The sequence below is a fragment of the Pseudophryne corroboree genome, chromosome 11 (assembly GCF_028390025.1).
Source record: "Pseudophryne corroboree isolate aPseCor3 chromosome 11, aPseCor3.hap2, whole genome shotgun sequence".
Taxonomy (NCBI): domain Eukaryota; kingdom Metazoa; phylum Chordata; class Amphibia; order Anura; family Myobatrachidae; genus Pseudophryne; species Pseudophryne corroboree.
The window spans coordinates 14,804,716-14,823,509 of NC_086454.1; the positions used below are offsets into that span (position 1 = coordinate 14,804,716).

At 49.4% G+C, this 18,794-nt stretch overlaps 1 protein-coding gene across 1 annotated transcript in view; it reads left to right on the forward strand.

Annotated features, from left to right (window-relative positions):
• Nucleotides 1-306: 306 nt before the first annotated feature.
• COMMD9 (COMM domain containing 9) overlaps nt 307-18,794 on the forward strand; it is a 29,686-nt gene continuing 11,198 nt past the window's right edge. Inside the window, exon 1 of the mRNA XM_063946289.1 lies at nt 307-670. Within this exon, the coding sequence (XP_063802359.1) occupies nt 620-670 (51 nt within the window). The 5' untranslated portion in view covers nt 307-619. The remainder of the gene's footprint in view (nt 671-18,794) is intronic.

Below are 18,794 nucleotides of genomic sequence, written 5' to 3' on the forward strand. Positions count from 1 at the left end.
GGCTGAAGGCACTTTGCAGAGGGTATTTGTATGGCTGATGACAGCACAATAACACAACATGAGGTGGCAGCACAGAGTTGTTAGGAGACACACAACACTGACTGCTGCCTCCTCACTGACTCAGGCTGCTGCTGGAAAGAAAAAGGGCTGAAACACACTACACGGTTTTTGCCGGATGGCAAAAAGCCGGACAAACTTTGTCCGGCTTTCTGCCATCCGGGAGAAACCGGCAGTGTCTATCACACAGGACGGCTTTGAGCCGTGTGTGATGCTGTGCGCATGCGCAGCATCAGACACGGCTGCAGAAGAAACCGTTGTGTGTGAAAGCTCCCCTTCACACACATGGTTTACTGGCTCCAAAGACGGCCCGGCGGCCGCTCCAAAGACGGCCCGGCGGCCGCCCGGCCGCCGGACCTTCCAGTGGTGAGACCCGGCTGCAACCCGGCAGCCGGGTCGGGGCCGTGCAGTGTGAAGGGACCCTACCCCTCACACTGTTAACTACAATGCCGGCACGGGAAAAACCGTGTAGTGTGTTTCAGCCCAAAGACTACACCTCCCAGCACGCACTGCGGCCGGAGCATGTGACTGCACTGCTCGGGTCACATGACAGCAGGGAAAGATGGCTGCGCTGCAGGAGAGGGACTTTGCCAGTCTGCAGCTCCTGCTGAAGGTGGGTGCGTTAGGGAGACCCAGGCTGGGAGTTGCACCCTTTCTGTGTGTCTCCCCCCAACTGCCAGAGGGCTAGGCGTGCTGGGGCTTGTAGTTCTAGAATAGTTGCAAGCCAGCATTTAGCATCAGTGCCAGGGTTACAGTGTACAGCACTTGTATGAATTATTGCCAGTTTTATTGGCTTCATGCTCTGTGGAAGCTATGTATACACTGTTTGTTTGTTTGTTTGTTTATATATATATATATATATATATACGTATGTATGTGTGTGTATATATATATATATACGTATGTATGTATGTGTATATATATATATATATATATATATTTCTCTGACGTCCTAGTGGATGCTGGGACTCCGTCAGGACCATGGGGAATAGCGGCTCCGCAGGAGACAGGGCACAAAATTTAAAAGTTTGACCACTAGGTGGTGTGTACTGGCTCCTCCCCCCATGACCCTCCTCCAAGCCTCAGTTAGGTTTTTGTGCCCGGCCGAGAAGGGTGCAATCTAGGTGGCTCTCATAAAGAGCTGCTTAGAGTAAAAGTTTTGATAGGTTTCTTATTTTCAGTGAGTCCTGCTGGCAACAGGCTCACTGCAACGAGGGACTTAGGGGAGAAGAAGTGAACTCACCTGCGTGCAGGATGGATTGGCTTCTTAGGCTACTGGACACTAGCTCCAGAGGGACGATCACAGGTACAGCCTGGATGGGTCACCGGAGCCGCGCCGCCGACCCCTTGCAGATGCCGAAGTAAGAAGAGGTCCAGAAACCGGCGGCTGAAGGCTTTTCAGTCTTCATGAGGTAGCGCACAGCACTGCAGCTGTGCGCCATTGCGCTCAGGCACACTTCACACCAGCGGTCACTGAGGGTGCAGGGCGCTGGGGGGGGCGCCCTGGGCAGCAATGAGATTACCTTTCTGGCTAAAAAGAATACATCACATATAGTCCCTGAGGCTATATGGATGTATTTCACCCCTGCCAGGTCTCAGAAAAACCGGGAGAAGAGCCCGCCGGAATAGGGGGCGGGGCCTATCTCCTCAGCACACAGCGCCATTTTCCTACACAGCTCCGCTGCTAGGAAGGCTCCCAGGCTCTCCCCTGCACTGCACTACAGAAACAGGGTAAAAAACAGAGAGGGGGGGCATTTTTTGGCGATATTATATATATTTAAGCAGCTATAAGGAAACAACACTTATATAAGGTTGTTCCTATATAATTATAGCGCTTTGGTGTGTGCTGGCAAACTCTCCCTCTGTCTCCCCAAAGGGCTAGTGGGGTCCTGTCTTCTATCAGAGCATTCCCTGTGTGTCTGCTGTGTGTCGGTACGTGTGTGTCGACATGTATGAGGACGATGTTGGTGTGGAGGCGGAGCAATTGCCGGTAATGGTGATGTCACCCCCTAGGGAGTCGACACCGGAATGGATGGCTTTGTTTATGGAATTACGTGATAATGTCAGCACGCTGCAAAAGTCGGTTGACGACATGAGACGGCCGACAAACCAATTAGCACCTGTACAGGCGTCTCAAACACCGTCAGGGGCTGTAAAACGCCCTTTGCCTCAGTCGGTCGACACAGACCCAGACACGGACACCGAATCTAGTGTCGACGGTGAAGAAACAAACGTATTTTCCAGTAGGGCCACACGTTATATGATCACGGCAATGAAGGAGGCTTTGCATATCTCTGATACTGCAAGTACCACAAAAAGGGGTATTATGTGGGGTCTGAAAAAACTACCTGTAGTTTTTCCTGAATCAGAGGAATTGAATGACGTGTGTGATGAAGCGTGGGTTACCCCTGATAAAAAACTGCTAATTTCAAAGAAGTTATTGGCATTATACCCTTTCCCGCCAGAGGTTAGGGCGCGCTGGGAAACACCCCCTAGGGTGGACAAGGCGCTCACACGTTTATCCAAACAAGTGGCGTTACCGTCTCCTGATACGGCCGCCCTCAAGGATCCAGCTGATAGGAGGCTGGAAAATACTCTAAAAAGTATATACACACATACTGGTGTTATACTGCGACCAGCAATCGCCTCAGCCTGGATGTGCAGTGCTGGGGTGGCTTGGTCGGAGTCCCTGACTGAAAATATTGATACCCTGGATAGGGACAGTATTTTATTGACTATAGAGCAATTAAAGGATGCATTCCTTTATATGCGAGATGCACAGAGAGATATCTGCACTCTGGCATCAAGAGTAAGTGCGATGTCCATATCTGCCAGAAGAAGTCTATGGACACGACAGTGGTCAGGCGATGCGGATTCCAAACGGCATATGGAAGTATTACCGTATAAAGGGGAGGAATTATTTGGGGTCGGTCTATCGGATTTGGTAGCCACGGCAACAGCCGGGAAGTCCACCTTTTTACCTCAAGTCCCCTCCCAACAGAAAAAGACGCAGTCTTTTCAGCCGCAGTCCTTTCGTTCCTATAAGAACAAGCGAGCAAAAGGACATTCATATTTGCCCCGAGGCAAAGGAAAGGGTAAGAGACTGCACCAAGCAGCCCCTTCCCAGGAGCAGAAGTCCTCCCCGGCTTCTGTAAAGGCCTCAGCATGACGCTGGGACATTACAAGCGGACTCAGGGGCGGTGGGGGGTCGCCTCAAGAATTTCAGCGCACAGTGGGCTCACTCGCAGGTGGACCCCTGGATCCTGCAGGTAGTATCTCAGGGTTACAGGTTGGAATTCGAGAAGTCTCCCCCTCGCCGGTTCCTAAAGTCTGCTTTGCCAACGTCTCCCTCCGACAGGGCGACGGTATTGGAAGCCATTCACAAGCTGTATTCTCAGCAGGTGATAGTCAAGGTACCCCTTCTACAACAGGGAAAGGGGTATTACTCCACGCTATTTGTGGTACCGAAGCCGGACGGCTCGGTAAGACCTATTTTAAAGAGCAGTGATAGCGAATCTGGAAGAAGGGGATTTTATGGTGTCCTTGGACATCAAGGATGCTTACCTTCATGTCCCAATTTGCCCTTCACACCAAGGGTTCCTCAGGTTCGTGGTACAAAACTGTCATTATCAGTTTCAGACGCTGCCGTTTGGATTGTCCACGGCACCCAGGGTCTTTACCAAGGTGATGGCCGAAATGATAATCCTTCTTCGAAGAGAAGGCGTATTAATTATCCCTTACTTGGACGATCTCCTGATAAGGGCAAGATCCAGAGAACAGCTGGAGGTCGGAGTAGCACTAACTCAAGTAGTGCTCCAACAGCACGGGTGGATTCTGAATTTTCCAAAATCCCAACTGATCCCGACGACACGTCTGCTGTTCCTAGGGATGATTCTGGACACTGTTCAGAAAAAGGTATTTCTTCCAGAGGAGAAAGCCAGGGAGTTATCCGAACTAGTCAGGAACCTCCTAAAACCAGGGACAGTGTCTGTGCATCAATGCACAAGAGTCCTGGAAAAAATGGTGGCTTCTTACGAAGCGATTCCATTCGGCAGATTCCATGCACAAATTTTTCAGTGGGATCTGCTAGACAAATGGTCCGGATCGCATCTGCAGATGCATCAGCGGATAAAATTGTCGACAAGGACAAGGGTCTCTCTGCTATGGTGGTTGCAGAGTGCTCATCTGTTGGAGGGCCGCAGATTCGGCATACAGAACTGGGTCCTAGTGACCACGGATGCCAGCCTGAGAGGCTGGGGAGCGGTCACACAAGGAAGAAACTTCCAGGGCGTGTGGTCAAGCCTGGAAACGTCTCTTCACATAAATATACTGGAACTAAGAGCAATCTACAATGCTCTAAGCCTGGCAAAACCTCTGCTTCAGGGTCAGCCGGTGTTGATCCAGTCGGACAACATCACGGCAGTCGCCCACGTAAACAGACAGGGCGGCACAAGAAGCAGGAGGGCAATGGCAGAAGTTGCAAGGATTCTTCGCTGGGCGGAAAATCATGTGATAGCACTGTCGGCAGTGTTCATTCCGGGAGTGGACAACTGGGAAGCAGACTTCCTCAGCAGACACGATCTTCACCCGGGAGAGTGGGAACTTCATCCAGAAGTCTTCCACATGATTGTGGTCCATTGGGAAAGACCAATGGTGGACATGATGGCGTCCCGCCTCAACAAAAAACTGGACAGGTATTGCGCCAGGTCAAGAGATCCTCAGGCAATAGCTGTGGACGCTCTGGTAACACCATGGGTGTACCAGTCAGTGTATGTGTTCCCTCCTCTGCCTCTCATACCCAAGGTACTGAGAATTATACGGCAAAGGGGAGTAAGAACGATACTAGTGGCTCCGGACTGGCCAAGGAGGACTTGGTACCCGGAACTTCAGGAGATGCTCACGGAAGATCCGTGGCCTCTACCTCTAAGAAGGGATCTGCTTCAGCAGGGACCGTGTCTATTCCAAGACTTACCGCGGCTGCGTTTGACGGCATGGCGGTTGAACGCCGGATCCTAAAGGAAAAAGGCATTCCGGAAGAGGTCATCCCTACCCTGGTCAAAGTCAGGAAGGAGGTGACTGCACAACATTATCACCGCATTTGGAGAAAATATGTTGCATGGTGTGAGGCCAGGAAGGCCCCGACAGAGGAATTTCAACTGGGTCGATTCCTACATTTCCTGCAAACAGGATTGTCTATGGGCCTCAAATTAGGGTCCATTAAGGTTCAAATTTCGGCCCTGTCGATTTTCTTCCAGAAAGAATTGGCTTCAGTTCCTGAAGTCCAGACTTTTGTAAAAGGAGTACTACATATACAGCCCCCGGTTGTGCCCCCAGTGGCACCGTGGAATCTCAATGTAGTTTTGGATTTTCTCAAATCCCATTGGTTTGAGCCACTCAAATCGGTAGATTTGAAATATCTTACATGGAAAGTAACCATGCTACTGGCTCTGGCTTCAGCCAGGAGAGTGTCAGAATTGGCGGCTTTGTCGTATAAAAGCCCGTATCTGATTTTCCATTCGGACAGGGCAGAATTGAGGACGCGTCCTCATTTTCTGCCTAAGGTGGTATCAGCGTTTCACCTGAACCAGCCTATTGTGGTGCCTGCGGCTACTAGCGATTTGGAGGATTCCAAGTTGCTGGACGTTGTCAGAGCATTGAAAATATATATTTCAAGGACGGCTGGAGTCAGAAAATCTGACTCGCTGTTTATACTATATGCACCCAACAAGATGGGTGCTCCTGCTTCTAAGCAGACGATTGCTCGTTGGATTTGTAGCACAATTCAACTGGCACATTCTGTGGCAGGCCTGCCACAGCCTAAATCTGTCAATGCCCACTCCACAAGGAAGGTGGGCTCATCTTGGGCGGCTGCCCGAGGGGTCTCGGCATTACAACTCTGCCGAGCAGCTACGTGGTCAGGGGAGAACACGTTTGTAAAATTCTACAAATTTGATACCCTGGCTAAGGAGGACCTGGAGTTCTCTCATTCGGTGCTGCAGAGTCATCCGCACTCTCCCGCCCGTTTGGGAGCTTTGGTATAATCCCCATGGTCCTGACGGAGTCCCAGCATCCACTAGGACGTCAGAGAAAATAAGATTTCTCTATCGTCCTAGTGGATGCTGGGGTTCCTGAAAGGACCATGGGGAATAGCGGCTCCGCAGGAGACAGGGCACAAAAAGTAAAGCTTTTCCAGATCAGGTGGTGTGTACTGGCTCCTCCCCCTATGACCCTCCTCCAGACTCCAGTTAGATTTTTGTGCCCGGCCGAGAAGGGTGCAATTCTAGGTGGCTCTCATAAAGAGCTGCTTAGAGAAAGTTTAGCTTAGGTTTTTTATTTTACAGTGATTCCTGCTGGCAACAGGATCACTGCAACGAGGGACAGAGGGGAGAAGAAGTGAACTCACCTGCGTGCAGGATGGATTGGCTTCTTGGCTACTGGACATCAGCTCCAGAGGGACGATCACAGGTACAGCCTGGATGGTCACCGGAGCCGCGCCGCCGGCCCCCTTGCAGATGCTGAAGTAAGAAGAGGTCCAGAATCGGCGGCTGAAGACTCCTGCAGTCTTCTAAAGGTAGCGCACAGCACTGCAGCTGTGCGCCATTTTCCTCTCAGCACACTTCACACGCAGTCACTGAGGGTGCAGGGCGCTGGGGGGGGGCGCCCTGGGAGGCAAATGTAAACCTATATAAAGGCTAAAAATACCTCACATATAGCCCCCAGAGGCTATATGGAGATATTTAACCCCTGCCTGTATTCACAAAATAGCGGGAGACGAGCCCGCCGAAAAAGGGGCGGGGCCTATCTCCTCAGCACACGGCGCCATTTCCTCTCACAGCTCCGCTGGTCAGGACGGCTCCCAGGTCTCTCCCCTGCACTGCACTACAGAAACAGGGTAAAACAGAGAGGGGGGGCAAATTTAATGGCAATATCTTGATATATATAAAGCAGCTATAAGGGAGCACTTATTATAAGGCTATCCCTGTCATATATAGCGCTTTTTGGTGTGTGCTGGCAGACTCTCCCTCTGTCTCCCCAAAGGGCTAGTGGGTCCTGTCTTCGTTTAGAGCATTCCCTGTGTGTCTGCTGTGTCGGTACGTGTGTGTCGACATGTATGAGGACGATATTGGTGTGGAGGCGGAGCAATTGCCAAATATGGGGATGTCACCTCCTAGGGGGTCGACACCAGAATGGATGCCTTTATTTATGGAATTACGGGATAGTGTCAACACGCTAAAGCAGTCGTTTGACGACATGAGGCGGCCGGACAATCAATTAGTGCCTGTCCAGGCGCCTCAAACACCGTCAGGGGCTGTAAAACGCCCTTTGCCTCAGTCGGTCGACACAGACCCAGACACAGGCACTGACTCCAGTGGTGACGGTGACGAATCAACCGTATTTTCCAGTAGGGCCACACGTTATATGATTTTGGCAATGAAGGAGGCGTTACATTTAGCTGATACTACAGGTACCACTAAACAGGGTATTATGTGGGGTGTGAAAAAACTACCTATAGTTTTTCCTGAATCAGAAGAATTAAATGACGTGTGTAATGAAGCGTGGGTTGCCCCTGATAAAAAGCTGATAATTTCAAAGAAGTTATTGGCTTTATACCCTTTCCCGCCAGAGGTTAGGGAGCGCTGGGAAACACCTCCTAGGGTGGACAAGGCGCTAACACGCTTATCAAAACAAGTGGCGTTACCTTCTCCTGAGACGGCCGCACTTAAAGATCCATCAGATAGGAGGATGGAAAATATCCAAAAAAGTATATACACACATGCAGGTGTTATACTACGACCAGCTATAGCGACTGCCTGGATGTGCAGTGCTGGGGTAGTTTGGTCAGAGTCCCTGATTGAAAATATTGATACCCTGGACAGGGACAATATTTTACTGTCGTTAGAACAAATAAAGGATGCATTTCTTTATATGCGTGATGCACAGAGGGATATCTGCACACTGGCATCACGGGTAAGTGCTATGTCCATTTCGGCCAGAAGAGCTTTATGGACGCGACAGTGGACAGGCGATGCGGATTCAAAACGGCATATGGAAGTTTTGCCGTATAAAGGGGAGGAGTTATTTGGAGTCGGTCTATCAGATTTGGTGGCCACGGCTACAGCCGGGAAATCCACCTTTCTACCTCAAGTCACTCCCCAACAGAAAAAGGCACCGACTTTTCAACCGCAGCCCTTTCGTTCCTTTAAAAATAAGAGAGCAAAGGGCTATTCATATCTGCCACGAGGCAGAGGTCGAGGGAAGAGACAGCAACAGGCAGCTCCTTCCCAGGAACAGAAGCCCTCCCCGGCTTCTACAAAAGCCTCAGCATGACGCTGGGGCTTCTCAAGCGGACTCGGGGACGGTGGGAGGTCGTCTCAAAAATTACAGCGCGCAGTGGGCTCACTCGCAGGTAGATCCCTGGATCCTGCAGATAATATCTCAGGGGTACAGGTTGGAATTAGAGACAGATCCACCTCGCCGTTTCCTGACGTCTGCTTTACCAACGTCCCCTTCCGAAAGGGAGACGGTTTTGGAAGCCATTCACAAGCTGTACTCTCAGCAGGTGATAGTCAAGGTACCTCTTCTACAACAAGGGAAGGGGTATTATTCCACTCTATTTGTGGTTCCGAAGCCGGATGGCTCGGTAAGGCCTATTCTAAATCTGAAGTCCTTGAACCTGTACATAAAGAAGTTCAAGTTCAAGATGGAGTCACTCAGAGCAGTGATAGCGAACCTGGAAGAAGGGGACTTTATGGTATCCTTGGACATCAAGGATGCGTATCTCCACGTTCCAATTTACCCCTCACACCAGGGGTACCTCAGGTTCGTTGTACAAAACTGTCACTATCAGTTTCAGACGCTGCCGTTTGGTTTGTCCACGGCACCTCGGGTCTTTACAAAGGTAATGGCCGAGATGATGATTCTTCTTCGAAGAAAAGGCGTATTAATTAAGATGGGATTAGCAATATCTCAAGAGGTGCTAAAGCAGCACGGATGGATTCTGAATATTCCAAAATCCAAATTAATGCCGACAACTCGTCTGCTGTTCCTAGGGATGATTCTGGACACGGTTCAGAAAAAGGTTTTTCTTCCCGAGGAAAAAGCCAAGGAGTTATCCGACCTGGTCAGGAATCTCCTAAAACCAGGAAAGGTGTCTGTACATCAATGCACGCATCTTCAGATGCACCTGCGGATAACCCTGTCTCCAAGGACAAGGGTATCTCTTCTGTGGTGGTTGCAGAGGGCTCATCTATTGGAGGGCCGCAGATTCGGCATACAGGATTGGATCCTGGTGACCACGGACGCCAGCCTGAGAGGCTGGGGAGCAGTCACACAAGGAAGAAACTTCCAGGGAGTGTGGTCGAGCCTGGAAAAGTCTCTTCACATAAACATTCTGGAACTAAGAGCAATCTACAATGCTCTAAGCCAGGCGGAACCTCTGCTTCAAGGAAGACCGGTGTTGATCCAGTCGGACAACATCACGGCAGTCGCCCATGTAAACAGACAGGGCGGCACAAGAAGCAGGAGTGCAATGGCAGAAGCTGCCAGGATCCTTCGCTGGGCGGAGAATCACGTGATAGCACTGTCAGCAGTGTTCATCCCGGGAGTGGACAACTGGGAAGCAGACTTCCTCAGCAGACACGATCTTCACCCGGGAGAGTGGGGACTTCATCCAGAAGTTTTCCACATGCTAATAAACCGTTGGGAAAGACCAATGGTGGACATGATGGCGTCTCGCCTCAACAAAAAACTGGACAGGTATTGCGCCAGGTCAAGAGATCCGCAGGCAATAGCTGTGGACGCGCTGGTAACACCTTGGGTGTACCAGTCGGTGTATGTGTTTCCTCCTCTGCCTCTCATACCAAAGGTATTGAGAATCATACGGCAAAGCGGAGTAAGAACGATACTAGTGGCTCCGGATTGGCCAAGAAGGTCTTGGTACCCGGAACTTCAAGAGATGGTCACGGACGATCCGTGGCCTCTACCTCTAAGACAGGACCTGCTTCAGCAGGGACCGTGTCTATTCCAAGACTTACCGCGGCTGCGTTTGACGGCATGGCGGTTGAACGCCAGATCCTAAAAGGAAAAGGCATTCCAGAAGAAGTCATTCCTACCTTGATTAAGGCAAGAAAGGAAGTCACCGCGAAGCATTATCACCGCATTTGGCGGAAATATGTTGCGTGGTGCGAGGATCGGAGTGCTCCGACGGAGGAATTTCAACTGGGTCGTTTCCTACATTTCCTGCAATCAGGATTGTCTATGGGTCTAAAATTGGGATCTATTAAGGTTCAAATTTCGGCCCTGTCAATATTCTTCCAAAAAGAATTGGCCTCAGTTCCTGAGGTCCAGACTTTTGTCAAAGGAGTACTGCATATACAGCCTCCTGTGGTGCCTCCGGTGGCACCGTGGGATCTAAATGTAGTTTTAGATTTCCTCAAATCCCATTGGTTTGAACCACTAAAAAATGTGGATTTGAAATATCTCACATGGAAAGTGACTATGTTACTGGCCCTGGCGTCCGCCAGGAGAGTATCTGAACTGGCGGCTTTATCTTATAAAAGCCCTTATTTAATTTTCCATTCGGATAGGGCAGAGCTGCGGACGCGTCCGCATTTTCTCCCTATGGTGGTATCAGCGTTTCACCTGAACCAGCCTATTGTAGTGCCTGCGGCTACAAGCGACTTGGAGGACTCCAAGTTGTTGGACGTTGTCAGAGCTTTAAAAATATACATTTCAAGGACGGCTGGAGTCAGAAAATCTGACTCGCTGTTTATACTGTATGCACCCAACAAGTTGGGTGCGCCTGCTTCTAAGCAGTCGATTGCTCGTTGGATTTGTAACACAATTCAACTTGCACATTCTGTGGCAGGCCTGCCACAGCCTAAATCTGTTAAGGCCCATTCCACAAGGAAGGTGGGCTCATCTTGGGCGGCTGCCCGAGGGGTCTCGGCATTACAACTCTGCCGAGCAGCTACGTGGTCAGGGGAGAACACGTTTGTAAAATTCTACAAATTTGATACCCTGGCAAAGGAGGACCTGGAGTTCTCTCATTCGGTGCTGCAGAGTCATCCGCACTCTCCCGCCCGTTTGGGAGCTTTGGTATAATCCCCATGGTCCTTTCAGGAACCCCAGCATCCACTAGGACGATAGAGAAAATAAGAATTTACTTACCGATAATTCTATTTCTCGGAGTCCGTAGTGGATGCTGGGCGCCCATCCCAAGTGCGGATTATCTGCAATACTTGTACATAGTTATTGTTAACTAATTCGGGTTATTGTTTAGGGAGCCATCTTTCAGAGGCTTTTCTGTTATCATACTGTTAACTGGGTTTAGATCACAAGTTGTACGGTGTGATTGGTGTGGCTGGTATGAGTCTTACCCGGGATTCAAAATCCTCCCTTATTGTGTACGCTCGTCCGGGCACAGTACCTAACTGGAGTCTGGAGGAGGGTCATAGGGGGAGGAGCCAGTACACACCACCTGATCTGGAAAAGCTTTACTTTTTGTGCCCTGTCTCCTGCGGAGCCGCTATTCCCCATGGTCCTTTCAGGAACCCCAGCATCCACTACGGACTCCGAGAAATAGAATTATCGGTAAGTAAATTCTTATTTTTACTTACCGATAAATCTATTTCTCATAGTCCGTAGTGGATGCTGGGCGCCCATCCCAAGTGCGGATTGTCTGCAATACTTGTACATAGTTATTGTTACAAAAAAATCGGGTTGTTTATTGTTGTGAGCCATCTTTTCTAGAGGCTCCTCTGTTATCATACTGTTAACTGGGTTCAGATCACAGGTTGTACGGTGTGATTGGTGTGGCTGGTATGAGTCTTACCCGGGATTCAAAATCCTTCCTTATTGTGTACGCTCGTCCGGGCACAGTATCCTAACTGAGGCTTGGAGGAGGGTCATAGGGGGAGGAGCCAGTACACACCACCTAGTGGTCAAACTTTTAAATTTTGTGCCCTGTCTCCTGCGGAGCCGCTATTCCCCATGGTCCTGACGGAGTCCCAGCATCCACTACGGACTATGAGAAATAGATTTATCGGTAAGTAAAATCTTATTATATAATGTTACCACTATTTGCTGCCCAGTTGGGTGTTGGACAGGTACCAAAATTCAGTATTGTTGTTGTTGTTGTTGTTGTTGTTGTTGTTGTTGTTATTATTTGTATTTATTAAGTAGCTCGGATTCTGATTTTTACAGCACTACAGCTCCTGTGTGCACCAGGAACAGTGTTAATCGGTCTGTCACACTGTGGTACTGGATTGTTTTCAGCTATAATACTACATAATTACCTTAATAATTCATTATTAGCCATAAGTATAATATGCAGAGGGGACGGGGTGGCTACACATCTGCAGACACAAAGGTATTACTTGGTATTCACTTACAGAAATTCGGGGGTGCTCTGCTGACGTGTACGTGTGACATAGTGGTGCCCGCACATTTGGTGGTACAGGGGGAGAGAAATCCGCAGCGTGCAGAACGCCGCTGTGATGGGCTGTGAAAAAGATAAAAAGATCCTGTTATCTACTTAGTATTTTTCATGTGATGTTATCGGTGATATGTGGTTAGGTCTGCGCATCTCTAGAGCGGACATTCGTCGCGCTAGTCTATCACTCACCAAATAAGAAACAAGCTTCATAAATAGTTGTCAGTGAGGTAGAAGGATAACGGCTTGTGGGGGTTTTCCAAGCATTCAGACTGACCGTCACATGGGGAAGGCCTCAGAAGCAGTGTGTTTCCCATTACCGTGACTGAAGGGTTATAGATAATCCTGGTCATTTAATTTTATTTTCCTTAATCCCAAACATGCAGGATTAGGATGCCCTGTAGAGACTCAGTAATATAGTCACACAGGGGTCCCCACTGTGCTCCCGGGCTTCCACTAAGTTCCTCAGGTTGGGAAATTTAAGGGACTAATTCAGTGGTTCCTGAAAGCTGCCATCCAGGCTTCCGTAACAGTCCTAGGGGTATATTTACTAAGGTCCCGATTTTGACCGAGATGCCGTTTTTGCTTCAAAGTGTCATCTCGGTAATTTACTAAGCAAAAATCACGGCAGTGATGAGGGCATTCGTAATATTTTGGAAGTCCTAGGAAAAAATCACGAATCAATACACCATCGGTCAAATACGCCTGCAATTTGGTAGAAATCGGGAATTTACTAAAAAGTGCAAATCACAAACACTGCCGACAATAGCCAAACACTGCCGTGCAGAAATACAATTCGTAAAAAAGTGCTAAAAAAAAACAGACCTGCTTTTTTATCCCGTGTTTGGATAGGCATGCAGGGATCCATGAGATCCGTGCATGTTTATCAGTGGGAAGGGGTGGGAAAGTGTTCATTTTTAGGAAAAAAATTGCGTGGGGCCCCCCCTCCTAAGCCAAACCAGCCTCGGGCTCTTTGAGCCGGTCCTGGTTGCAAAAATATGGGGGGGGAAATTGACAGGGGTTCCCCCATATTTAAACAACTAGCACCGGGCTCTGCGCCTGGTCCTGGTTCCAAAAATACGGGGGACAAAAAGCGTAGGGGTCCCCCGTATTTTTGAAACCAGCACCGGGCTCCACTAGCTGGACAGATAATGCCAAAAGTAGATTGACCGAAAGTAACCTCACCGCTGACCACAAAGTTCCCACCATTGGTTACAATGGAGCGCATAGGCGCTACATTGTAACACTGCCGGGTGCTGCCTGTCATACAGTACAGGAGCACACAGCCGATCAGGAGGGTGCCACAACGTGGCGCTCCCTGATTGGCTTAAGAAACCCACTTAGACATAAGTCAGTGGGGGTTTCTGGCATTCGGGGAAAGGGGTCCCATGTGAAAACATGGGGCCCCTTTCAGTTCGAGGTCGGGTGTCCGTTTTTTTATTTTGACAAGTACGTGGATTACAAATGGATTACAAGAAGAAGAGGCTTCTACCCTGGATTTTGTGAGTATAATTTTTTCAACAGGTACACCATGGATTCTACATGGAGAAGAGGACCGACCCTCGTGTGAACATAGGTAAGTATGTGTATATGGAGGTGTGTATGTATGTATTAAAGTTATACTTTCAAGGTGTGTGTCTTATGTTTTTATTAGGGTATTTTTTTTAGTAGTAGTACTACTACAGGTACCAGCGGGCCCGGTTTTCCGCCGCATGCTGGTACTTGTGGTTCTCCAAGTACCAGCTTGCGGGGAGGCTTGCTGGGACTTGTAGTACTGCTACTAAAAACAATATTCATTTTTTTACACAATGGCTATCAGCCTCCCATCCGCAGCCCATGGATGGGGGGGGGCAGCCTCGGGCTTCACCCCTGGCCCTTGGGTGGCTGGAGGGGGGGGACCCCTTGATTGAAGGGGTTCCCACTCCTCCAGGGTACCCCGGCCAGGGGTGACTAGTTGGGTATTTAATGCCACGGCCGCAGGGCGCTGTATAAAAGTGACCCCCGGCTGTGGCATTATCTGTCCAGCTAGTGGAGCCCGATGCTGGTTTCAAAAATACGGGGGACCCCTACGCTTTTTGTCCCCCGTATTTTTGGAACCAGGACCAGGCGCAGAGCCCGGTGCTGGTTGTTTAAATATGGGGGAACCCCTGTCAATTTTTCCCCCATATTTTTGCAACCAGGACCGGCTCAAAGAGCCCGAGGCTGGTTTGGCTTAGGAGGGGGGACCCCACGCAATTTTTTTTTTTAAGTTTAAACATTTTTTTTTTTACAAGGTGCGCAATGAAGCCCAGCACGGATCTCTCAGATCCGGCCGAGATTCATTGTATTAAAGTCGGCAGTGTTTTACAAGTCACTCACGTAAAACACTGCCTAAAAAACTGAATGACATCGACATCGGAAAAACCGAAAATGCAGAATACGGCAGCTTAGTAAATTAGTCGTAATAAATTCAAAAAGTTGCATATTTACACTTTCGATGTCATTCGTGATTGAACTTTGACCTCAAACGGAAAATTACTAATGTTAGTAAATTTACCCCCTAGTCTTAAGGTGTGTACACACGGTGAGATTTCAGCTGTGCCCGATTCTACGTATGCGATGTGCTTGCGATACTGATTATGTGCGATTTTGGCTAAGTGTCAATTTTGACTATACTTTTATACTAGATAGTCAAAATTGACTTGCCTGCACTGTCTATCTAGGCTTGCGATACCGACCTCGCGGGACCGCGCATCGGGATCGCAATCTGCACTAACTTTCCTTGCGATTTTGGCTAAAGTTAGCTATGCACAGGTGACTTAATTAGTCACTTTTACTGTACCACCTGAGCACAAGCAGGGATATTTAAACCTGAACGGTTCGGGTGCATTGAGGTCTGCATTTGGGAACCACTGGATTATTTGTTGATACAGTGAGCACCTACTACTGGTCTGCAGCTGCCAGGCTTGGACTCTGTTGTACACTAAAGGGCCCTACACATTTAACGATCCGCCGCCAAGCTGCCCGACGGCGGATACGTCCGACGGGCGACCCGGTGGCGGGGGGGGGGGCAGTGGCGGGGGGAGTGAAGATTTTTCACTCCCCCCGTCGCACAGCTCCATAGAAGTGCAGGCAAATATGGACGAGATCGTCCATATTGGCCTGCATGTACAGCCGACGGGGCACCAGCGATGAACGAGCGCGGGGCTGCGCATCGTTCATCGCTGGAGCCTCCACACTCAAAGATATGAACGTTATCTCGTTCATTAATGAACGAGATCGTTCATATCTTTGAGTGATATTGCCCAGTGTGTAGGGCCTATAAGACAGACAGATTGTGGTAAAAGACGGGGAGTCCCTCGTGCCTTAGGACTGGAGACTATGGGGGGTAATTCCAAGTTGATCGCAGCAGGACATTTTTTAGCAGTTGGGCAAAACCATGTGCACTGCAGGGGAGGCAGATGTAACATGTGCAGAGAGAGATAGATTTGGGTGGGGTGTGTTCAATCTGCAATCTAAATTGTAGTGTAAAAATAAAGCAGCCAGTATTTACCCTGCACAGAAACAAAATAACCCACCAAAATCTAACTCTCTCTGCACATGTTACATCTGCTCCCCCTGCAGTGCACATGGCTTTGCCCAACTGCTAAAAAAATTCCTGCTGCGATCAACTTGGAATTACCCCCTATGGCTGGATATATGGGAATATAAGGTTTGTCTCTTTATGGATGACAGACTCCTCTCATTTCCTGAGCCCCCTATCGCCTCTCCCGGTCATTGTTGTCAGCAGGAAGAGGTTGGGAAGCTGTCAGGACTTAACGTAAACATTGATATATCTGAGATTTCCTGTAGCCGAGTCCGCTCTGACTCTAAACAATGTACAATCTTTTACACACCGTAATCTCAGTATCCAGGGCTTAATAACACCTAATTTAAATACCTTTACAATAAAAAGACAAATCACCCCCTATCCGAGCCTTAGCCGGATGGGGTTCCCTTACGTTGTCATGGGTTGGCAGGATAGCAGCATAGAATGTGTCAGCAGATAAGAACCACTCGGCCCTTTTAGTCTGCCCTAAATCTACTGCGTTTGATGCTGTGCCCCCTTACTGCTCACCTTAACCCCCGCATTGCTGTCCATAACAGTGAGAGGGACCAACTAACATTAATTATAGGTTTACCATACCATCGCTTTAATCCGGGTCACTCATGGATTGTGCAGGTTCTGTGGCTGATTAACACCAAGTGAAATGTCGGCTCGTAATCAGCAGCCGGGCGACACGGAACAGATTTCGCTGGCATCTACACTTCCGACCAAAGAGGCGGAACTGTGCGGTAACTGGTCATTCTCACGTCAGTAATGTCCAGCGCAGGCGTGCTCGCTGTAATGTGGGCAGAGCAGGGCGTGTTTGGAGGCGGATCATTTGCACGTAATACAAGGCAGGAGCAAGTGTGCGCTGATTGTGGTGACTCTCTGTAAACCAGGCGCACACATAGGGGAGACCGCATCTCGTGCTGCGCACATCTCTCTATATAGGTGCATTACACATTTATTTCATACACGTTCCTTGGATCAGCATACGCTCATTTCTCTGACGTCCTAGTGGATGCTGGGGACTCCGTAAGGACCATGGGGAATAGACGGCTCCGCAGGAGACTGGGCACATCTAAAGAAAGATTTAGGACTATCTGGTGTGCACTGTCCTCCCCCTATGACCCTCCTCCAAGCCTCAGTTAGATTTCTGTGCCCGGCTGAGCTGGATGCACACTAGGGGCTCTCCTGAGCTCCTAGAAGAAAGTTTAGTTTAGGTTTTTTATTTTCAGTGAGACCTGCTGGCAACAGGCTCACTGCAACGAGGGACTAAGGGGAGAAGAAGCGAACCTACCTAAGTGGTGGTAGCTTGGGCTTCTTAGGCTACTGGACACCATTAGCTCCAGAGGGATCGAACACAGGACCCGACCTCGTCGTCCGTTCCCGGAGCCGCGCCGCCGTCCCCCTTACAGAGCCAGAAACAAGAAGGTGGTCCGGAAAATCGGCGGCTGAAGACTTCTGTCTTCTCCAAGGTAGCGCACAGCACTGCAGCTGTGCGCCATTGCTCCTCATGCACACCACACACTGCGGTCACTGATGGGTGCTGGGGGGGGGCGCCCTGAGCAGCAATAATAACACCTTGGCTGGCAAAACTAACACCATATATAGCCCCAGAGGCTATATAGGTGTATATTAACCCCTGCCAGAAATGATAAAATAGCGGGAGAAAGCCCGCCGAAAAAGGGGCGGAGCCAACTCCCTCAGCACACTGGCGCCATTATTCCCTCACAGCTCCGCTGGAAGGAAGCTCCCTGGCTCTCCCCTGCAGTCCTGCACTACAGAAAGGGTAAAAAAGAGAGGGGGGGCACAATTTAGGCGCAGTATATATATATTATAGGCAGCTATAGGGGAAAACACTCTGTATAGTGATATCCCTGTATAGCGCCCTGGCGTGTGCTGGCATACTCTCCCTCTGTCTCCCCAAAGGGCTTTGTGGGGTCCTGTCCTCTGTAAGAGCATTCCCTGTGTGTCTGCTGTGTGTCGGTACTGCTGTGTCGACATGTATGATGAGGATAATGATGTGGAGGCGGAGCAAATGCCTGTGAATGTGATGTCACCCCCTGCGGGGTCGACACCAGTGTGGATGGACTTATGGAAGGAATTACGTGACAGTGTCAGCTCCTTACATAAAAGGTTTGACGACATAGGACAGCCGGCTATTCAGCTTGTGCCTGTCCAAGCGTCTCAAATGTCATCAGGGGCTATAAAACGCCCGCTACCTCAGATGACAGATACAGATGTCGACACGGATACCGACTCCAGTGTCGACGATGATGAGACGAGTGTACCCTCCAATAGATCCACCCGTTATATGATTGAGGCTATGAAAAATGTTTTACACATTTCTGATGATACCCCAGGTACCACAAAAAAGGGTATTATGTTTGGTGAGAAAAAACTACCAGTAGTTTTTCCTGCATCTGACGAACTAAATGAGGTGTGTGAGGAAGCGTGGACTTCCCCAGATAAGAAATTGATCATTTCTAAACGGTTAATGGCTGCGTACCCTTTCCCGCCAGAGGATAGGTCACGCTGGGAAACACCCCCTAGGGTAGATAAAGCATTGACACGCTTATCAAAGAAGGTGGCACTACCGTCTCCGGATACGGCCGCCCTAAATGAACCTGCTGATAGAAAGCTGGAAAGTACCCTAAAAGCTATATACACACACACTGGCATTATATTGAGACCCGCTATTGCATCAGCTTGGATGTGCAGTGCTGCTGCTGCGTG